The 24,511-nt window shown below is 44.8% G+C and overlaps 1 protein-coding gene across 1 annotated transcript; it reads right to left on the bottom strand.

Annotated features, from left to right (window-relative positions):
• Window positions 1-223: 223 nt before the first annotated feature.
• LOC310786436 (uncharacterized protein) lies at window positions 224-20,781 on the bottom strand. Its single transcript, XM_083647640.1, has 6 exons — window positions 20,653-20,781; window positions 18,708-19,049; window positions 9,935-10,031; window positions 6,633-6,786; window positions 3,890-4,005; window positions 224-2,195 (listed from the first exon to the last, which is right to left on the bottom strand). Coding segments are annotated over exons 2-6 (705 nt in total). The 5' UTR covers window positions 19,044-19,049; window positions 20,653-20,781; the 3' UTR covers window positions 224-2,193.
• Window positions 20,782-24,511: the final 3,730 nt, after the last annotated feature.

Raw genomic sequence — 24,511 nt, 5'->3', positions numbered from 1 at the left:
TCAAGTCCTGGTCATGATCACAGTGTTTCCAAAGTCCTCCCTTGTGTTCGAGCTCAGGACCCGCCACTTATATATATATATATGGTGTCTGCTTTAGAAAGAAGGCCCAATTCATAAATGCAATCCCATTAACAATAAATGGAATAAGCCTTGAAAGCACTGCAACAATGATCTCTTGACAGATGTCTTGGAGAAGTTTTGTATTTTCACCACTTGGGGGTGCTGTCTCCCCTGCTTTTGGCTGAAGGGAAAAGAAACTGACATCCAGTGTTTGACTGAAACACAAGTCCTCCCTCATCCTGAATGAACTCACATGGCTGTCGTCCAATCATCACACTTTATTTCATCATTCAGCTCATTCATCCCGCCAGACTGCTTCTCAAGATTTAACAGAGCGTGTGACAGTGAGGGCCACAGTAAAAAATAATACACATAAAACACAAGATTAAAAATAAATAAATACATCAAATCTGACTTCAACATTGTGCTTATTATGCCCTAAAAGGTTTGAAGTTGAAACTCTGTTTCCACTGCTCCTGCTGAAAAAGAGCATATCCCAGCTGGTTGCTAGTTTTAGCTGGTCTTAGCTGGTGGTGTTAGGCTGGTTTAGATGTTTACCAAGCTGGTCAGGCTGGTCTACCAGCTTAGAGTGTGTTTTGGGCACTTTCTTTGCTGGTCTTGCTGTGAACATGACCTGCAGCTCTGACTCCTCTGATGCCACCAACAGGAAGCAGCTGCAGTCCGATGTCACCAACAGGAAGCAGCTGCAGTCCGGTGAGGGAAACATACTGGAGATTCAGAAACCAAAACTCTCCAGAAAACTACAATCATGGAGTCTGGTGGATTCAAACGTGAACGCCGCCAAGCCGTCACACTGTTTCCGTGTGACCTTAAAGCAGCGTTGTGTTTTGTTGCATTCAGGTCACATGGGGAAAAGTGTAAGAGAACAGCAAGAGTCTCGTTGCTTCAACTTGGAAGCGTTCACATGTTTAACTGTTCGAAACCAGAGATTCAACCTCCTGTGTTATTCTGATATGTCAGCTCTGTTTGGGTTCTGTCACTTGACAGCCGGACACTTTCCTCTGAACAGCACTGATACATAAAAGCCTCTAAAGTCAAACTGCTGTCTGAGTGGAGGGAAGTTTCTCCTGTAAAGTTCCAAAAAAAGGAAGCTAGTGTAACAGCGGCCACATTCAGACACACACTCATTAGGGCTTTACACACAGCGCATCCTTAGCCTAGTTATCTTAACCATGGGCTAACAGCTGGCCCAGGTTTAGCTTAAACCCTGTTCACACAGACATTTAACCCATGGCTAACTCGGCCCAGGGCTAATGTCCCCAATGATTCACACAGCATTCCTATTAGCCCAGGGCTTACATGTCTGAATATTCTATGGTAATAACAAACAATGCCATGCATCGTTGCTTAGCAACGTTCAGAAGGAGAAGATTGATTTGATTAGACAACAGACAAATAACAGAAAAGTGTTCTAACCCTGTTCACCCAATCAACAGATAACCCTGGTTTTAAACCATTTTCTGGGGATACCCCTGAAATGTCGGGGTTAACCCTGTTCCGGAGCAGGGCAGCTAGCCCTGGGCTAAAGTCTGGGTTAGCCCACTTTCGAATGTGCCAGGATTATTTGTGCCAGTGTGAAAGCTTTCTTAGCCTGGGGCTAAATGTAGTGTGACTGTGAGAAGCCTGGAGGTTCTGAATGCACATCGCTCACCTTTTGGCAGTAAACTCTTTGATACATTTCAGCAAAAACAATGAAAAACCACATGAAACTGTGTGTGTGTGTGTGTGTGTGTGTGTGTGTGTGTGTGTGTGTGTGTGTGTGTGCGTGTGCGTGTGCGTGTGTGTGTGTGTGTGTGTGTGTGTTGTTTGGGCTGAACCCAGCAGACAGGACGAAGCTGTTTCTCTCTGCGAAGCTTTAGAGAAGGCACAGTGGCAAAGCTGAAAACTCTTTAAAAATGTAAGAAAATACCTGTTTCATGTTAAAGCATGTTTTTGGACTCCAATCATTCAAAGTACAACGAGACACAGATGAAAGATAGAAGAAGTCAGTCTCTGTCTCCATTTTCTTCATCTGTCTGTAGACGGGAAGTTTGTACAGCAGTCATATTGTCCGTGTGGGTCCGGGGGCCGGTGGTGTCCCGGTCGGTGTTCACCCTCCTCGCCTCTCCTCGCTCCTACACACACAGATTTTCCTGGTTTTAAAGGCTGCATTACAGTAAAGTAATGTTATTTTCTGAACTTACCAGACTGTTCTAGCTGTTATATTCAGGGATGGTCTGAAAAAGTCAACGTCAACTTGGTGGCGAGGCAGAAAAACAGGAGGCTAGCTTCGCTCATAACAGAGCTATTTCATAGAAGTTGAATTTACTTGCACACATTGTACTCACAATGAGATGAAAATAGGAAAGAATGTAGGCTATAGTTTCTTCTTTATCAAAGTTTTCACAACATAACCGCTCAGCTCCGCGGCTCAGTAAACTGTCTGCGCACTTCTCATGTGAATATGCGTTTGTTTAAAGTCACTTGGTGTCCTGTTTGAGTGGTGTTTGCCATGTTTATGCACCGTGATTGGCTTGAAGGTCCAAACACCACCCAGCTAGAGGCCATCTCACAAAGCAACACACCTATTACACAATAACAGCACGTTCTCAACCTGGGGGTCGAGACCCCCCCCCCCCCCCCCCCCCCCCAGGAGGTCGCAAGATAATGGGGGGGGGCATACAGAATAGTTTTCCACCTCTCTGTCTCCTCTGATAACGAATCAAATGAAACCAGCTGAAAAGGGAAAATGTGCAGTCTGCAGACCGCGTGGAGACAGTGCTCCTTTTAAGGGATCACGCGACAGAAAGGTTGAGAAGGGCTGTTCTAGACCACGGACCAACAGAGCAACAAGCCAACCAAACATGACAGCAGCCCGACAGGCCAACCAAACATGACAGCAGCTGGTGACACTGAGCAGTCCCTCATGTGTGGAGGGGAGGCTAACCAGGAGCTGAGCTGCTGCAGTGGAGGCTGGACTGTCGGAGCTTCATGGAAACAGTTGCTGCAGAGTGCAGACTTTACTGTACTGTTTTCACTAGGGATGGGCATTTTAAGTCATTTAAATATTCGAGTTTATCACATTAAATCTCACATTAAATGATTATTAGAGTAAAAAAAAAATCGACTGTAGGAATATGGTCCAAAATGAACAAATACTGGCCTACGCACAGGTGCTGAGGACCAAACACTGTGTGGTATAGGCCTACAGTACTCACAGGTGCTGAGGAACAAATGTTTGTGGTAGGCCTACAGTACTCACAGGTGCTGAGGAACAAACACTGTGTGGTATAGGCCTACAGTACTCACAGGTGCTGAGGAACAAACACTGTGTGGTATAGGCCTACAGTACTCACAGGTGCTGAGGAACAAATGTTTGTGGTAGGCCTACAGTACTCACAGGTGCTGAGGAACCAACACTGTGTGGTATAGGCCTACAGTACTCACAGGTGCTGAGGAACAAATGTTTGTGGTAGGCCTACAGTACTCACAGGTGCTGAGGAACAAACACTGTGTGGTATAGGCCTACAGTACTCACAGGTGCTGAGGAACAAATGTTTGTGGTAGGCCTACAGTACTCACAGGTGCTGAGGAACAAATGTTTGTGGTAGGTCTACAGTACTCACAGGTGCTGAGGAACAAATGTTTGTGGTAGGCCTACAGTACTCACAGGTGGTGAGGAACAAATGTTTGTGGTAGGCCTACTCACAGGTGCTGAGGAACAAACACTGTGTGGTAGGCCTACTCACAGGTGCTGAGGAACAAATGATGTGTGGTAGGCCTACTCACAGGTGCTGAGGAACAAATGATGTGTGGTAGGCCTACTCACAAGTGCTGAGACACAGGCTGGTGCACAGCAGCAGCAGCAGGACCGCCGGGACGCTGGCGCGAGGTGCGGCACCGTTTGGTGTCGTATGCTGGGACGCTGTCTGCTTACACTTCATCCTGAGACAGACACAAACAACACAAACAACAACACAAACAACATCACAAACAACATCAGACCTGGACCGGGTTACATTCTGCTTTTCATGGCAGTACACATTTTCAATCAAACAAGTGCAAACATTTAGGCCCACGGCGCCACTCCCCCTACGTCCCCTTCTCCCTCGCCCCCCTTCAAACACCACCCATATACCCCTACTCCCACTCCACCTACCCACCCCTCAAATCCTGACTCTCTATCACCTTCGTATCCCTAGCTACGGCAATTTTTCCACTAAACTCACGAAACGTCCATGACTGATTGTCCTGACTTTTCCATATTATGAGCAAAGACGATGGGATTTCAAGCAAGATGGCCCAACTTCAACTCAGTTCCTGTCATTTTGGCACGCACGTTTTGCTTATGGCTTTCCACGGACATGGCCACTAAGAGATTTTCGGCAGGTCTGAGTCTATTGGAGTCGATGGGAAAAGTCAACGTGATCTCAGGTTATGACAGATCCCTTAGCCCCCATATTCATTAAAGTAAATATTCGGCCCATTCTCCGAAGCCACATATCCTCTGAATATTCTGACACTAAAATGGCATTTTTCAGACAGACTGATCAGGAGAAAATTAAACTTATTCAAGACCTGTCTCTATCTCAGCAACACACTCTCACGAGATTTGGCAACAGGAATGTTAGCAGGGAGCAATTAGCTAAAGCTACATGCGAAGTTCGTTGATGTAGTAGCTAAATCTGTGGCTAGAATTTTAGTTTAGTTTAGTTTCAACTGTATTGAGCTAACAAGGGGCAGCTTTCTGTTTATATGTGTGGTTTGTGCGGAGTTTGGGAACTCACGATCTCCATTTCAAGTTAGCTTGCTAGGTCAGCACTAACCCCCCTTAAAGCCTGCTTGAAGAAGAAAACAAGTGGGGGCGGAGGGGGGAGTAACGAGACTTGAGGAGAGATGACCACGTGACCGTTTGCATTTAACACGTTCACTGCCAATGACGTATTAATCCGTCAAAAAAAATCCAACGGTTGACTGCCAATGACGTATTAATACGTCAAAAAAATGTTTGTTTTTTTTTTGACCGTGGGATGTGCATCTAACCCTTTTACATCTCTTATATAAATATTGGAGCCACCGAACGTTTACAACCCATTCCACCGACCCACTAAGTGGCGACAGTGCTCTCCTGACTAGAGGAAGGCAAGCAAAAAGCAGTGTGAGGAAGCCATTCTCATGAAAATGGATTGGCGAAAACGCTTTCGTTTTCGCGCTGATTGCTGGCGGTGCGGGATTGCAAATTTGCATAATAGATTACGGGTGGAACACACTTTGAAACACGCAGCATAAATATGACCAGAATCGCAAAAGCTTCATCAAAGCTCTCAACCGAAACTCCAAGAAACGAGCGAGTCCATCCAGACTTGGCCAGCGGCCGCCAGCAGACAGGCACAGCAGCAGCAAAGCAGTGAGCCTGGTGACGCGAGGTTACAGCAGCAACAGAAACGAGCTTGTGACACGCCCGCTGCAGCCAAGAAGAACACACACGGAGGGAGGAGTTTGAAGGAGAGGGGTGTTTCCTGCTGTTATGGAGGAAATGACTGTTCAAAACTATTGTTTAGATGTCTGACGTCTTACTGATGCCAAAAATGAATGGTTAAAGTGACTGTTCTATCGAATTTCACAAAAAGCCGTTTATCTCAGAATAAATTTTCAGACGCTGAAACCATGCTGTATTCAACTGCTAATGCTTACATAACTACTAACTCTACAAACTAACTCTTTTAGACAGAGAAAGCACACATTCTATTAGTTCTTTTGAGATATTGTGTGTTCACAAAATCCTAACAGAAACGAATCCTCGGCTCTTGAAAGATGAGCCAGAATCCTCAAAAATAAACCTTGGCAGAAGCTAACTACAGTATTGAAAAACGGCTGGCAGTGAATGTGTTAAGAGACTGATTGTTAGAATTGGCGGAGCCTGCGGTGGCCCATCTAGATAATAATAGAAGACCTATGTTATGACCCCCCGGTGGGGCCACTGGCCCAGCGCCATGGGGAAAATGCTATACTTTTTCCAGACATTAAATTGTTTTAAAGATGTTGTCTGGTGTGTTCAATATGATTTACGCAGAAAGTTATCTTGCCCTGCTAACTAGGTCATATCACTGTATAGAGGAAGACTGTTCTTCACAGCGACAAATGTCTGAATATGTGAGATGACTGGCAGGGCTCCTGCACACTTTCCATTTTAAAATTCCATATTTTTCCAGGCAGACCCTACTGTATATTCTTGACTGGATGTGATTTTGGTGCAGGGTATTTGATATAATGCATGCTGACAGTGACTGGGTAATAAGAGCATCCCTCTATCTGAACATTATTCTTCACCTCAACAAAAACTCTCGCTTCAAAGTGGTTCGAGAACAACATAAACGCTATGATTAGGTGTGTGTCGGACCTGCACCACAACATTTTCCATACTTTTCCAGACTTTTTGCTTTGTTTTGTTTTCAAATTCAAACTATTCAAGGAAATTATCAAAAAAAAAAAATTATATTTTTATAGACTTTCAAGACCTGTGTATAGGAACCCTGTAAAACTAGGTGTAATATGTTTGGTTTAGCACTCACAGCTGCTTGTCCAGATAGTCCTTGGTAGTGAGGCAGGCTTGGGTGGCGCTCTCTGCAGACTCCTTGCTGCTCTGGGCTGCGTTGTTGTCGCTCAGGCACGACTGCCAGTTGTGGAAGTTCACAGTCTTGTTGTGCTTAAGCTCCGCGATGTCAGCTGGACCGGAAACAGAACAGAGTCAAAATTATCTGCTTCCAGCTTCTTACATCTGAACATTTTCTGGTTTATTTACTCCTCTATGACAGTAGACTGAATATCTTTGGGTTGTGGACAAAACAAGACATTTGAGAACATCATCTTGGGCTTTGAGAAACACTGATCAATATTTAATAGACCAAACGACTAAATTGATTGATTAAGAAAATAAGCAACAGATTAATCGATACCAACACACTTCCGGATTTGCAGTATAAGAAGTATAACTTCATGTATATTTTCGAGAAATCAAAACACAACTCTGATTAGGTTTCAAGGCTGTCTCAAACTAGTACATGCATATACCGTAATGTAATAGAATTACCCTTTTCATCAGCAACCGTTTTGAGGTGGTAAAGAAGAAAGTAAAGCAGGTGTAACCAATACTATTGTTGGTGGCTCCATTCCATTTACGTGTTCCAGTGCCAGGGCACTCATTACTGCTATTTGTTACACCTGCTTTACCTCCTGCTTTAGCACCTCAAAATGGTTGCTGTGTAAAGGGCCTACTCTATAGAATTGAATAGAACAGAACAGCTGTAACGTTAGAGTCAGGACTCCATGGACAGTTCTCATGGATGTTCCATCAGTTTTGGTCAGAAATAGAGTGTGGTGGGATTTGAACTTATAAGGTAAAGTCCAGGCGGGGCGGGGCGGGGCGGGGCTTATCTGGCCGCTCCTTGCCATCATTGGAACTATTTCAGGCCTGGTCTGGCATGCGGGCTGAGGAGTCTCACTTATGTGGGCTTGTTTTCTGTCCAGCTGCTGGCAGCAGTGTGTTGGCTCGCTGTGTTGTTGTTGCTCTCTGGGAGATGGAGGAAAGTCACTTCTTCCAGCCTGATGGCGTGATGCTTATCGCGGCTCCCTGTTCACACAATGCCCTTTTCATATCGCCTTCATACAGGAATTCATCATTCCCCCCCAATTGTTCCAGGCCAGGAAATCAGCGTGAGCAAAGTGTTTCTCCTTAAGAGCTCTGCTTCCTATCTGCCGGCCTGCCGTTTCAGCCTCTGCTCATTTGTTATGATTTTATTCAAACTTTGACCATATTAAGTCTGGATGAGTTGGAGATTGGTCCTACACTGGAAAGCACTGGCTCTCCCTCTGGGCTCTTAGCATAGCGCTGTAATCCCTGGCACTCTGCCCTTACCAGCCTGCTCTCATTAGGGAAACCCCACATGCCAACACTGTGTGCTGCTCTGGATGGAATGCCAAAGTCACACCCTCTTCCTAGTTCGGCATGGGACCTAAAATATTTTATTCCCCATTAATTTTCCCATAGACGTTTTGGAAAATCCTTATAAAAAGAGTTTTGGTCAAACCACGAGATTAGGCTATATTCAGAATCAGTAGAGACCATAGAACAGGGGAGATAAAAAATAAATAAATAGAACGACCGCACCGCGGATATATACCTCTGCCAACGAGTGAGCAGTCGACATCCATGTCTGTCCAGACTTTGACATTTGAGCCAAATGTGAAGAAATTCTGTCCAGGTGTTACTGAGATATTGCGTTAATGAGCTTGAAAATGGTGTTCGTGAGGTCACAGTGACCTTGACCTTTGACCACCAAAATGTAATCAGTTCATCCTTGAGTCCAAGTGGACGTTTGAGCAAAGTGTGATGAAATTCCATCAAGGCATTCCTGAGATATCGCATTAACGAGCTAGAAGATGGCGTTCGTGAGGTCACAGTGACCTTGAACTTTGACCTTTGACCACCAACATGTAATCAGTTCATCCTTGAGTCCAAGTGGACATTTGAGGCAAATGTGATGGAATTCAGTCAAGGCGTTCCTGAGATATTGCATTAACGAATGATCCGTACGATGGACGTACGTACGGAAGTACATATGGATGGACAACCCGAAACCATAATGCCTCCGGCTCGGCTAAACAGGGGACAGACAAGTCCGCCTGTCACAAACACCAGACACCGCATGCACACACCTGCACACACCTGTCGGCGGCGGCACACATACACATGCTGAGTGATGCCATGGAATTCAGTCTCTGCATTTATCTCATCGAGGCATGTCCTTCCTCCGGGGGGCAGCCAGGAGCAGTGGGCAGCTTTTCAGTGTACAACGCCCGGGGACCAAATTCAGTTCTTTGTCATCACTGTCCATACCGATGTTGTATGGAGGAAACCCCACACAGAAAAAGGCCCAGTTAGCCCACCTGGCCAGTGAGGAAATGGGGGACACACACCTTCCGCCCACAGTGTCCCTTGTGGGAATAAAACCCAGGACCTTCTAGCTGTGAAGCGACAGCACTACCACTGCACTACCACTTACCGGTAGATCCCAAAATCATTTTTGGATGAGTGTAACTTGTGAAATAGGTTAAATGTTGTCTAAATTTTACATTTTGACTTACAACATAGTATTCCAAACTATTACATGATCAAAAACAAAAAAAAATAGCAAAAAAAGAAAATGAAAAAAAGAATGCTTTGAATGTCTGGGGTCACTAGAGTTTTGTGACATCAAAGTGGGGTCACGAGCCAAAAAAGGTTGGGAACCCCTGCTCCATAGAGTCTGGTGGTAGGGTACAGTGGACAGGACAGGTAGATCTTGTGCTGTTGAAGAATTTAAAAGTAGATGAGGTGTAAAAACGTTGGGCCATAGAACATCTCACTTCTGAATATAGCTGAATCGCTTAGTTTGACCAAGTAAAACTCTTTTTACAGGGAACATCTTTGGAAAAATGAATGGGGAATGAAAAGCCCTTAAGGTCCCATGCCAAACCTGGAAGTGTAGGTGACTTTAGCACTCTATTGTGATTGCTAAATGCTTCCAGCATTATACTCATGTGTCAACTTCTGGAGAGCTGATAAACAAATTACAGCCATCGGCAGTCATCAGTCATCTCTCTCAGCCCAGAGCCAGAACACTGTGTCAACTCTCTCTTTTTTTTCAAAGCAGCAACCAATCACATGTATTTATTTACTCTGAGTCAGAGGTCGCCATGGTTACAGGGGAAAATGCAGCTAAGAATATCGCAGCTAAGAAAGTCTCCTTTCATGGCTCCCTCAGCAGCCCGGCAGTGACGGACATTTTCCTACCGTCCTGCAGGGTGATGTGTGCAGTGATGGACATTTTCCTACCGTCCTGCACGGCGATGTGTGCAGTGAGGTTGGCCTGCGTCTCTCTGAGCTGCTCCAGGGTCTGCTCCAACTCGGTGAGGTTTCCACGCAGAATGACCTGAGGAACACACACACGCACACACACACACGTACGCACGCACGCACGCACGCACACACACACACACACACACACACACACACACACACACACACACACACACACACACACACACACACACACACACACACACACACACACACACACACACACACACACACACACACACACACACACACACACACACAGCTTCAGCACACAAGAAAGCAGGGTTTTCCTGCATAGAGGAATCCCCCCTCCTCCCAAAAAAAGGTTTTAGCCACCCCCCCAAAGGCCTGATATATCACAAGTTCAGGACAACCCTCACTGCGTACTAACTCAAAATCAAGCATTTTGTTATGTATAAATTCAGAGAATTTCAGATATTAGAGGATATTGATAGTATTTTTGGGAGATGGGACCTGTGTGCCATCTGAGGAGGACTTGGCTTTACTTGGGGAGGATGAAAGGGATCACCCAGAGGTTTTGGCTGCGTGCGTGGCTACTGTATCTGTGCCCAGAGAACAGGGGGAGAACAGGCTGTGCTAGCTGAAGCTCAGCGTGAGTGGCTGGAGCAGCTCCAGAGTGAGGCAGTGGTGTTAACAGAAGTAGCTGCAGTGGGAGCAAAGCAGGGAAGAGCTCACTGAGGATGAGAAGGCTGAGGCCGTAACAGTTGATGTGTCAGACATAGCTGAGGGAGTAGTGGTGGAGGTCACAGAGTTACAGGAGCCTCCTGCACAGGAGTTAGCAGTGGGGGAGCTCATTGGCGAGTGCGCTGCAGAAAAGGAGTGGCCATTAGCAACTCTAGAAAGTGACGAATCAGAGAAGGCTAGTGAGGAGCTGTGCACAGTGGCTGACGTCGACTGTGGGATGGAGTATTTTCTCTATCTCTTTACCTACAATACAGACATGGAATTCTGGACAATCTCTTGTGCCCAAATGTGGACAAATTATGGGTCTTTCATATGAAAAGGTTGAGAACCACTCCCCTAAGCTATGGAGAGACCAAAGCCAACTGATACGAGCAACAAGTGAATCCTTAATCTTAAGGAAACCTTGGTCAAGCCATGCCGAGCCATGCCAGGCCAGGCGCTGCCTCCCTGCTATCACATATTTGAGGTGGTGATTGAAAGCAGACGAGCGTCGGCCATCGACTCCACGCTGAGAAGGGCTTTTAAAAACATTCCTTTAACCCGACGCAGCGTTTAAACTTAGAGCCGCCGCCGGCTCGCTGCACTTACAGGGAGACGGCAAACAAACGGCTTCACTCTGTTTTATTCTGAAGCCATTTAGGATGTCCCTGCTATACAAACCCAACCAGACTTCCACTCAACAATTAACCCATTCATGTCCACAGTGGGATCTTCCAATTACAGCACTTAGTACGTAGCTGAGCTCAGCACAAATACATTGACATTTTTCAAATCTGTCAAAGGCTATATATCAGTCACAAGGACATGGATCATAGCAACCTACTGTATATTCACAATAGTGTTTTTGTGAAAAAATGATAAATTGAGTAACCCCATGTGACTAATGACTAAATATAGGATGACACAGAAATGGCTGTATCTCAAAAAGATACAGTACATAAAATGCTTGTTTTTTTTGCGTTTTTAAAAGAAAATTGTATCATCCAATTAAGGCATGATATTATGCGGATATTATTACTTACTAATAATGATGTTGATTGGTAGAGTTCTTTCTCTGCAAAATCCATGCTGTTCCTCATAGTAGCTCGTGAACGTTGGGCAAAAACAAATGCAAGGTCAATGGAGTCACGCTCCTGTACAGTATGTACAAGCTGACTGAGGCCATGTTTAGATGACAACGGTCTCTGCATAAAATGGCAAACTGTCGTTGCGTTCTTGCCTTTGATTTCACATTTATACACAGCGTTTGTGATAAAGATTTGCGTGCAGACTGAAGCCGCAAAAAACACAGGGAAGCAGCCGTGTAAACAGGGCCTGAGGCTCACTAAAATTTCATCCACAGTGCACACAAAGTAAACTTCAGTGAGCTTCACTCAGCTTGTACATACAAGAGCGTGACCCCATTGACAATGCATTCATTTTTGTCCAACTTTCCAGGAACAGCATGGATTGTGCTGAGAAAAAACTCTAGCAATCAACATCATCATTGGTAAGTAGCAAATAGGGCTAGACGTAAAAAAAACCCGTCATCTATCCCTTTAATATACTTAAACGTAACTGAACGTATCATAACTTAAACCAATTCAACTCTTAATAAACAATTATGTCCTTAGTGTCTTGAATGTCCCTTGTAACAAAGTTCAGTTTTTGTCATGGCAGCCCGCTGGGAGCAGCAATTCAAGGTGGCTGCCGCTGTACCTCTCACAGACAACATTCAGTGGGGCTTTTCCTTAACATACTAAATGTAGTCGTTATACCTGGGTTTTCCTTAACATACTAAATATAGTCATTATACCTGCGTTTTCCTTAACATACTAAATATAGGGGGGTATGGTGGTGCAGTGGTAAGCGCTGTCGCCTCACAGCTTGAAGGTCCTGGGTTCGATTCCCACCTGGGACGCTGTGAACGCTGAAGGAATGCGTGCCCATCCGCATGTTGTCAAAAGGGCCTTTCTGTGTGGAGTTTGCATGTTCTCCCCGTGCCTCCCGGGGGTTTCCTTCATATAGGAACCCCTTCAGCAAAACATGCAATATCCTGGTTGCTGATGTGGTGCCTCCTCTGGTCGTGAAGGGCGCCTGTTCGGAGGGAGGGGAACTCGTTGGAATAGCGTGATCCTCCCACATGTCCTACCGGTGAAGCCAGTGGCGTGCCTAACCAAGTTGGTGCCCTAGGCAAGATTTTTTCTGGTGCCCTCCCCCCACCCCAAAGAAAATATAATAAAAATGATATCACAGCTAATTCCACCACTGCAGTGCAGGCTCAGAATCGGCCTTCCCCAGTGGCGCTGGAAGTACTTTTAGGTAGGGGGTTCGCCGCTGCCCGCAAGGGAAAATTTGACGTTTTTTGGACTTTCATCCATATTTAGAAGAATATTTAATTTTAAATTAACATTAGGATTATACTGTTGTGAGGTCATTATTCAGTATCTTCTCCTTTTCTCACTCACTCACTTTCATGTAAGCACCTGCTCTCTCTTTAGTCGTTTTACACTACAACAGACAGCAACACAGGGGGTGGGGTGGTATGGATTAGGGACCATGGTGAAAGTGCTGGAGCCAGAAAGCCAGAATTAGAAAAATTAATTCACTATTATTTAAAGACTTAAGACATTGTTGTGCTTATTTTTTGTCTACTATTGTAAAATAATAGGCCTATTATCATGAAAAAGTATTTGTAAAAATTTTATTTTTTATTTTTATTTTTTTTACCCTCTCTGGCGCCCCTAACGGCACAAGCGCCCCTAGCATTTGCCTAGTTCGCCTAATGGACGGCACGCCACTGGGTGAAGCTTCCCATGTCAGGTGAAAAGAAGCGGCTGGCTAACTGCCCATGTCTCGGAGGAAGCATGGAGCCAGTTTTCGGCTCTCCCCAGATCGGCAGAGGGTGGAGCAGCAACCAGGATCAATATATAAATTAGCACTAATGGGGGATAAAAATGGGATAAAAAATCGGGGAGAAAACAAATATAAAAAAAAAAAACATACTAAATATAGTCATTATACCTGCGTTTTCCTTAACATACTAAATATAGTCATTATACCTGCGTTTTCTCAACATACTGTACTAAATGTAGTCGTTATACCTGCGTTTTCCTTAACATACTAAATGTAGTCGTTATACCTGCGTTTTCCTTAACATACTAAATGTAGTCGTTATACCTGCGTTTTCCTTAACATACTAAATGTAGTCGTTATACCTGTGTTTTCCTTAACATACTAAATGTAGTCGTTATACCTGCGTTTTCCTTAACATACTAAATGTAGTCGTTATACCTGTGTTTTCCTTAACATACTAAATGTAGTCGTTATACCTGCGTTTTCCTTAACATACTAAATGTAGTCGTTATACCTGCGTTTTCCTTAACATACTAAATATAGTCGTTACCCCTTTCGGTTTCCTTAACATACTAAATATAGTCATTATACCTGCGCTTTCCTTAACATACTAAATGTAGTCGTTATACCCGCGTTTTCCTTAACATACTAAATATAGTCGTTACCCCTTTCGGTTTCCTTAACATACTAAATATAGTCATTATACCCGAGGCTCCCCGAGTAGTTTTGAACCCTTGAAGTGAACAGGAAGTGATGGTTTTTCCAGGAAGCGTGAGGCTGATGTGACGTCCGCCCCCAGCTCTTCTGAAGGGAGCCATCAGTTTAATATGCCTGCATTTGCATGGCTGTCTGCAGGCGGGCTGCTCTTTCTGACTGCTCTTATGTAAAACCCTCTGCTGAGATTCTTCCTGCTGTCAGTTGACATGTACAGAGGAAGCCACCGGGTCGAGGCTGGCCGGGTGACGCCAGAGGCTGGCACGGCCGTGTGAGTCCCAGTTCATAGCATGGAGGGGAGGGGGGAGAGTTGAAAAGGTCATAGATGGCATGCACGATGGGGGGATGCGAAACTTCGCCAAACAAACAACAGAAAATGTTTGAGAGTCCCTGAAACCTGAGCTAACGTGTGAACCAAGCAAAGGAATCACTGTGTGCTTTTCAATGGAAGTTGGATGATCTGGATTATGATTTTGTTCATGGCTTTGAGTTTGAAAAGGGTTGAAAAGGGCAGCTGGTGACCATTGCACGGTTCCCACACCTTCTTAAACATCAAGTTCAAAGATTTTCCAGGCCCAATTCTCTCAAATTCAAGGACCCAACATGGCATAGTTTGACACACAGATTAAGGTTACTTAATGAGAACTATAGCAGGCTCGTTAAAACAATGTTTGGGAGTGTGCACCACAAAGGAAATGTTGTGAACTCACACAGATCAAAATGACCTAGGGTAATTCTGGTACTTTCCTGACTGTCTGTTGTAATGCAACGGTGCCAATCTCTACTTTTCCTTTCTATTCTCAGCATCGACATGTGGCTGTACACAACTGAGTTTGCTTTCACTTACAATTCTGTCATTACTTCAGCCTTGAATTCTTCAGCTTTGTTTGTACAACTTTGTGCGATGGCTGTCTTGGAAAGTAGGCTAATATAGAATACACAGAATATGTGTCTGGTGAAGTGATTTTGATGTGTCATGATGTTAGGTGTGCGCTAACAAATGAGACAAACTCACTACTGATCGAGAAGCAATGCAACTCCTTCATGAAGTGTGTCTTCCCTGGCAGGACATTTGTACCCAATGACCCCTAAGACTTCTGCACCCCACAAGGGAAAACCGAAAACAAAGATGAGCAGAGAGAGAGGGAGGAGAGGGGGAGAGAGAGACAGACAGAGGGTGAGATTGAGGGAGAGAGAGACAGACAGACAGACAGACAGACAGGGGGAGAGGGCGATGGAGAGACAGACAGAAAGATAGACAGACAGACAGAGAGAGACAGACAGACAGACAGGGGAAGAGAGAGAGGGAGAGAGACCGAGAGAAAGTGATAGACAGACAGAGAGAGGGAGACAGAGAGAGGGTGGAGAGAGAGGATGGGGAGCAGAGTGTAGTGGAGCAGAGGTGAAGGAAGGGAGGAGCAGGAGGAATGAGTCAGGACCAACCTCAAGGCGAGGGGGGGGGGGGGGGTGGGCAAACACTCACTTTTTCCTACCGACAATATTCAGGGTACAACTGAGAAATGTTCTTTCTAGCAGTAACTCTCCAACTGTTTCATTATGAAAGACTCTCGAGTGTTAGGTATTCCATGGCAAACTGTAATGTAGATAGAGCTGATTCCCATAATCTCATCCTAGACACTCATCCTTCCACATTCTCTAATTGGTTTAACCTCTTGTAAATTAAATAATGGTAATGTTTAGCCTAATAATTCATCAATTTGCTGGGGACCCCCTGGGGAGTGGGGACCCCTCAAGGACCCCAGGTGAGAACCACTGCGAGCAAGTAACAATCTGCGACTTCCCTCCCTACACTGACTGCCGTTCCATGAAAAACAACTACGATAAAAAAAAAAGCTGGCAGTCCAGACAGAGGAGATGGTGAGAATAAAAGGAATACTGACTAGGGTTGTGCGATGTCACCTAAATAACCATCGCGATGGTTCCACAGTGAAACATCGCAATGGATGATGGCATCGTCGTTGACGGGGGGTGGGGTTAATGAATGATTTATGAAGTCCATGCGGTGCCGTTTGGCTGCGCCACTGCAATGTACGTTCAGGTTTACAACAGGACAGCTGAGCTCTACATGTCATGAGAGACCAGCGGGCTTGGATAGGCTACTACTACAGCACAGAGCCAGGCGATTCAAACAGTAGGCTATCACTAGGGGTGTCACGATACACTCAGTTCACGATACGATACGTATCACGATACTGGGTTCACGATAACGATACGATACGATACGATTTTAACAATATTTTTTTTAACTTGAATAATGACAATATATGACTGGAAAAGTAGTATTTTATTTGAAATGCACAAATACAAAACATGCTGTTGTGGGAAATTGTTATTACAATAACAACTAGAAAAAACATGAGATTGGAGATAAGGCTTATCTTGAAATAGAATGAGTTACACCGTCACTTAGATTTACTTTGAACTAAAAGGTTTCTCAGCAGTATAAATTCTCATTATGCATCTTCAGTTTTTCTTCAAACTCAAACAACAAGACTTTTCTTAATCTATTTTTTATGCATCTTCAGTTTTTCCTGTCAAGTAAACAGTTTTGCCAGAAACTCAATTGAATGGTTTCTCTCCTGTATAACTTCTCATGTGTCTCTTCAGAGACTTGTTCAACTGAACTACTTTCCACACATTGAACTTCAACGAACAAAGACGTTTCTTAGTCTATTTTTTGAAAAAAAAAAAAAATAAAAAAAAAAAAAATTCGCGATATGAGATTTCATCTCAACGATACATATCGTGACGTTTTACTATCGCGAAATTTCGTGGGACGATATATTGTGACACCCCTAGCTATCACTACCAGCAATATTGAAAGGCGCAAAATAATCAAACGTTAACGTTACAGATCGTGACCAACAACGTGTGTTTGTTTAATTTAACTAGCTGGCAGAAAAGGGGCAGAATTACTGGCAGCTAACGTTAGATTTGTGTGGGCTCAGTTTTGAACCTAAAATTACAGTAGGTTACTTTAAGGAGAGATAGAAACACAGCAGCAGGCAGCTTACGTAGTATGTAATGGAGAGAGTTCCTGGAAACAGGCGAGTTGAATTCACAGTTGAAGACTTGTAACATTACTCACATTGGGTTGAAAACAAGAAAGAACGTGAAGTTTCTTCTTTCTTAACATTTTCACAACACAACCGACTTCTGCTTATCTTCTCTTCCTCTCCGCTTTACTGCTTCTCTGAACTGGGGATAAGGTACGCTTTGCCGCTTGTTTAATGCCGCTGGAGTTAGCCTTTTTTATTATTAAATCTGCCAAATTTTAATTCGAACAGATAATCACGATGGTCGGATGTAGAAGGGTCAGAGGTCGATGGGGGTCGGCCCATCGACGATGGTCGATGCCATCGTCCATGGTGCCAACCCTAATACTGACATATTCATAATGACTCACAACCCTGCATTAGAATGCAACTAATGATTTATTTTCGCTCTAAAAATGTGTGAAATCACTTTGTCCCCAAAGCCCAAGATGACGTCCTCAAATGTCTTCTTTTGTCCTGACCAAGAGTCCACCACAACCCCAAGATAACCAGTTTACTGTCATAGAAGACTAAAGGAACCAGGAAATATTCACATGTAAGAAGCTGGAACGAGACAATTTTAGTATTTTTTCCCTTAAAGATTAGTCTAAATGATTAATTAGTTATTAAAAAAATTGTTGGTGATTGATCTTCTGGCGATCGAATAATCGAATAATAATCGAATAATCATTGCAGCACTGAAAGGAATGCTGTCCCATGCATAAAGACTCGCATTCACAAAGCTTTCCGGGAAATTCATTTGCTGATCTTGTTGGGAATCATACGAACCATCAGGCTGACAAGAGGAGGAAAAGCCCCAAAATAGGCCTGCATGATATATCATTTCAGGATCGTCATTGCAATGTGTGCATGCGCAATGGTCACATCGCAGGACATGCAATGTCAAGTAAAGCAAATGAACTCAAAAATGTCATGCTACAACACTTGATACAAATGGAAAACTAGCATGGTTGTCATTTTTCATGACTAATCTACAAGACATAACATCATTTACTCCGAGTTAAGGGTTTGTTAAGAGTATGTTAGCTTTCCAGCTTTCGCGGCTCTGAACCATAGTTGGGAAGCCTCTGGAGTTGTGCTAGTCTATTTTAACTTAGCCTGGTCGTAGCTGCTAACAAGCTTCTTTAACAGTCCGGACCAACTCTGCAGCAGTGGAGAACTGGCACTTTTAGTACAGCAGCGAACATACAGTAATGCACGGCCCTCTCAGGAAGTTCTTTTCCCGCGAACTATGCTAACTGAACTCTGGCTGCAGCTAAAAAGACAATCACTTCCTACTACGTCACCCGCACAGGTTATCCACTAGCCCACCTTCTTAAAGGGGCAATGCTTGATAGACGTCATTTGGTGAAAATGCTTGTATTTTTTCAAATCACATCGCAGAAACAAAACATAAACATTGTCCCAAAAACACTCACATTTTTCACCGAGCACTCGTCTAGGGTGGCGTTGATTTTGGCGAGGACCAGCAGCATGTCGCTCTTCTCCTGGCTGCGGGCGTCCCTCTCCGTCCGCACCATGTGCTCCAGGGCCAGCTTGTCCTTGTCCAGTTTGTCCTTCTCCTGTCCCCAGACCACGCGCTCCCCCTCCAGCTTGGCCTTGGCCTCCCGCAGGGCGGCGCTGCACGCCACCGAGCTCTTCATGTCCGGGGAGGTGGCCCAGACCACGATGATGATGAGCGAGATGACCGACCAGAGCGCCAGCACCACGATCACAATGTTCCTCACCGTCTGAGGGGACTTGGAGCCTGTCATGGCTGCCTGAGGAGGAGTTTAGTTTAGTTTAGTTTAGTCAGAGATGGATCATTTAGAGACACTCAAAGTCCACTCCAGGCTCCGCCAATAGTAAGAAATGGTATTCTGCCGGTCTCCTAAATGGGCGTGATCACCTCTCCCCTTGAAGTGTTGTGCTGAGCTAGCAAGCTAACTTGTGCTAGAGATCGTGAGTGCCCAAACTTCACACACAAACACAAACATTGTTAGCTCAATCTAGTTGTAACAATATTCGCTTAAAAAATAAATTTTCCAAGCACAGATTTAGCTACTACATCAACAAACCTGACATGTAGCTTTAGCTAGTCGCTCCCTGCTAACGTGAGCTCCTGTTGCCAAATCTCCTGAGAGTGTGTTGCTGAGGCAGCGACAGGTTTTGAACAAAGTAAATTTTCTCCTGATCTGTCTGTCTGAAAAATGTCATTTTAGTGTCAGAATGTGTGGAAAATTGGTCCAATATTTACTTTGCTGACTATGGGGGTGAAATAATCTGTCATAATGTGAGATCACATTCATGACTGAGTGAGTGAGTGAGTGTTCTAACTTCTCCATTCGCTGACCCCAGCGGGGGCGCTGGCCCAGCGCCTTGGGAAAAAGAAAGCCGTGAACTATGAGGGCAGTGTTAAAAAAGTGTATAAAATAAATAATCGTTCATTAATCGTAATTGAGGTAAAAGTTTTAAATACGGTAATCGTGATATTGATTCAAAGTCATATCGTCCAGCCCTAAGGAGGAGGATGAAGAAGCAGCGAGGGAGGCATGGGCATCATTTTGGTAAGGCAAGGTATGGCACCCTGGCTTCTAGCCAAGTTTTACCTTTGAAATCAATCTGAAATACGTTTTGTCATTTTATGTGATTTTGTCCCTCCACAAAGGTAACTCAGAAGAGAGAACACACCCGAACACACAAGCCCCATTCAACCAACCAACCAGCACACACACACGCACGCACGCACGCACGCACGCACGCACGCACGCACGCACGCACGCCCGCACGCACGCACGCACGCACACACACACACACACACACACACACACACACACACACACACACACACACACACACACACACACACACACACACACACACACACACACACACACACACACACACACAGCTGCCTCTTTCAAATGTCTCTACAGCCAGAGCAGCCAGTCTGTCATCCTTACCTGATGAGGTCCTATACACTGTAGCGCTTAGCACTACATATTAGAGCCACGGATCCCCATTTAGACAGTCCCCCACCCCAAACAAAAATCTACTGACAATATTTGTATTGCTAGATATGATTTTGTCCAGAATTACAGTATTGCAAGAGAGATAACAGATAAATCAAAACAGCCATTCCTCTACATTCTCTAATTGTCTTAACTTCTTGTCAGCGGTGAAATTTAACAATTCATCAATTTGCTGGGGACCCCCTACCCCTTTAAGCACCAGTGGTGGTCCTTGGACCCATGTTGAGAACCACTGGTATAGAAAACAACTCACCAAAATTGAATATTCCACAGCTGATTTGAGAGAAAAAAATCAACCCAGCGGGGGACAAGACAACTCCCCTTCAACCCCCCACCCTACCCCTTGCCATACCTTGTTTTTAGCTGAAGTGAAGGCCCTGGAGGGAGGAGGAGGTGTAGATGGTCGGTGGTGACGATGATGGAGGTGGAGGAGATGTAGATGATCGGTGGTGAGGATGATGGAGGTGGAGGTGGCTAGGACTGAAGCTGCTCTCTCTCAGTGGTGAATGCAGGCAGAGGAGTGGATTTTCACAGCTCCACCTCACAGGGGCAGGAAACAGGGTGTGGCTCACCGGCCCGGGTGATGTTAGGACAGAGAAGCTTAGGCCTCGCCCCTTCTTCTCCATGTCGGTGTCATCATGCCTGCAGAGGACAGAGTGATTCACAGGGAAGTCACAACATCTGATGAATTAACACACAGCACACTTTCATTTACACTTAAATGAAAGTTAAAATTCCACCACTCCTGTGTGACGCAGTTCCCTGGTAGTGTGTGTGTGTGTGTGTGTGTGTGTGTGTGTGTGTGTGTGTGTGTGTGTGTGTGTGTGTGTGTGTGTGTGTGTGCGTGCGCGCATGTGCGTGCGTGTGTGTTTGGGAACTGTGGGTTTCTGTTTCTGTTTGTCGGCCTTGGAAAGACGTTCCTGGCTGAACTCCCAGAGAGAGAGAGGAGGGGAGAGAGAGAGGTGGAAAAATAGAAAGTATGTCGATGCTTTGGCAACACTGTTCTTGACATGCACTGCAATAAATGAAACTCAGAGAGAGAGCGAGAGAGAGAATAACAGAAAAACAGAGAAATTGAGAGACAGGAAGTGACAAGAATCTTGCATATTCTATGGCCAGACGAGTGATGAAAACCAATTTTTACTTGTTACATGATGCAATATATCCATTCTCCACCCATCTACTGGTAGGTTTTGATGTCTAAATGACCAATGAAAACATGTTTTATTGGGTAATCTATTTAACACGTATCACCATTGGATGTTAGAGCTGCCCATCACACCGCGTATGCGACGGGAGAACCTCGAAGCTCCTCCCCTACCACCATCAGACACCCCCCCCTCTGTCCAGACACCCCCTCTCTGTCCAGACACCCCCCCTCTGTCCAGACACCCTCTCTCTGCCCAGACACCCCATCTCTGCCTAGACACCCTCTCTCTGCCTAGACACCCTCTCTCTGCCCAGACACCCTCTCTCTGCCCAGACACCCCATCTCTGCCTAGACACCCTCTCTCTGCCTAGACACCCTGCCTAGACACCCTCTCTCTGCCTATAGACAGCCTCTCTCTGCCTAGACACCCTCTCTCTGTCCAGACACCCCCTCTCTGCCTAGGCACCCTCTCTCTGCCTAGACACCCTCTCTCTGTCCAGACACCCCCTCTCTGTCACCACCTCTCTGCCCAGACACAGCAGACCCACCTCCACTACTCTGCTGCTGCTGTCACCTGCATCTTGTTCAACAACACTACTTTACATCACACACTACCATCAATATCCCCTTCAATTCACAACACACTAATTGAATTACAATCATCAAAAAGGCACAGCTGGACATCACCTGTTCAAACTCCTCCTCTTTGGGCCACAGACTACCGCACACCAAAACAAGCAGACATAAGAACAGTTTCCTCCCACAGACCATCACTCTGATGAACATGTAAACCAGTCACTTGATCACTTCACTCAAACACTTCGGTGTACACTTGAATCACTTGATGCACCTACCTCATGCACATAATCCCCCCGACACACACACACACACACACACACACACACACACACACACACACACACACACACACACACACACACACACACACACACACACACACACACACACACACACACACACACACACACACAAGCTACTCTAAGGGGGCACGTTGGCTCAGTGGTAGAGTTGTCGCCTCGCAGTCAGAAGGTCCTGAGTTCGATTCTCGCCTGGGACACTGTGGGCGCTGTGGTTGTGTTCCCCCCCATATCTTCAGTGCCTACTGCCCAGGTGGGGTATCTCGTCGACGTCGTAAGGGCCTTTCTGTCTGTGTGGAGTTTGCATGTTCTCCCCGTGCTCCCCCAGGGGGGTTCCTCCGTATATAACCCCCCCCCCCCCATTAAAAACATGCAGAAGATCAGATCGTCATGTCATCCGACCAGTGACGACAACATCCGAAGTCGGTCCCCGGGCGCTGTACGAGAAAGCGACCACTGCTCCTGGCCTGCCCCCCGGAGGAAAGGACAAAGACAGGATGGGTTAAATGCAGAGGACAAATTTCACCGGCCACCGTCATGTGTGTGTTGTGGCCGTCCGTGCATGTGTTGATGTGTAATCGTGTGACAATAAAGACGGGCTTGTCCGTCTGAAATCGTGTTAAACGTGTTAAACTGTGCAATAACTGTGTAATAACTGTCCCAACACTGTGGTGTCTCAATAACAATTCTGTCCCAATTAGCTCATATAGATGGATAAACTGTGCAATATCTGACTTACAGACTTGTTTACAATCCAATGTGTACATAGGTATACAATTATTTATTTAATTTTATTCCTTCTTATGCGGTCACAACTTGCTTTATATACCTTTGATCGCTGTCCTTGTTTGTTCATTTTAGCTTGCACCTTTTCTTTTTTCCTTTATAAGTACATTGAGAGCAACATACCAGAATCAAATTCCCTGTATGTCTACATACTTGGGCAATAAAGCTGATTCTTATTCTGATTTAAGTCTATTCCAGATAAGTAGTGGTACAGTAAATACAAAGGAGGGTAAACTCTGAAATCTCCATGCAGGAGCCCATGGGCTCCTGTCCTCATCAGTTGATGAATCCCCATCCTGCCTAGAAGAGACAGTGACTCTGCCCTCTAGTGGTTAGAGCGGAGATGAATCCTGCACTAATACAAATGTAGTTGAGGTATGAGAGATTAACATAAAAACTAGAAATCTCATCTCCTGTGCACGCTCGATTTCCATGGTGGAGACTCTGGGGACGATGCACCATTGATGCACTTTTTGTTGATGTGACTAAAATGTCAACTCCTGCCATGCCATCCACAGCATCAGTGGGTATGAAATCACTTGACAATTGTAGGGCAGGACATGACACCATCATTGGTTATGACATGATCCTTAAAGCAGGACTAACCCCTATAACACTTTTTTCAGCTTACCCAATATGGCTTTTGGGGTGGTGTGTGAAGAATTCTGGTCAAAATCTCAAAATCTGAGACTAAACTGTTACAATTGTATAAACTCTATGGGTTCGAACCTGCTTTTTTTTTGCCCTCCAAAATGCCCAAAATGTGGTTGCATGTTACGTCACGGCGAACTCCCGCCTTTCCCACTCATGTGAAAAATGCTTTTTTTCATGTGATCATTACTGTAGTTCAAGCAATGAGTTCAAGCCAGAGCCATAATAGGAGAGTTGCAACATCTCCATTCACTCCCAGTGTTGGGCAAGTTACTTTCAAAATTTAATATACTACATTATTACTAGTTACTTTCATTTGAAAGTAATACGTTACTTTACAATATTACTGTCTCTGTAGAGTAACTCATTACTTATTACACTACTTTTGCATTACTTTTACCAAAACAACAGCAGCAGCAGAATGACATCGCCGCCCCGGAACCATCCCGAAAAATAATTTCAACCACCTTGAAGTCAGTGTAAACAATCCAAAATTCTAAATGATATTCTTTTCCTTTGTTATTGTCATCTATAGTGGTTATTTGCATAAAAACACACAGTTTGATTAGGAAATGATTGTATCTTTTTTAAATGTGTGCTTTGATTTAATCAAATGTAACTAAATTTGTAACTTGAGTTAGGCTACTTGACAAAGTAACTGGTATAATATGACTGAAATCCTATAAGTAGCTAATAAGTTATAGTACTGAGTTACTGCTAAAAGTAATATATTACATGTAATATGT

Source organism: Poromitra crassiceps, assembly GCF_964638095.1.
Source record: "Poromitra crassiceps genome assembly, chromosome: 12".
In the NCBI taxonomy this organism is placed as follows: Eukaryota; Metazoa; Chordata; class Actinopteri; order Beryciformes; family Melamphaidae; genus Poromitra; species Poromitra crassiceps.
This window is presented reverse-complemented; position numbering and strand designations above follow the sequence as displayed.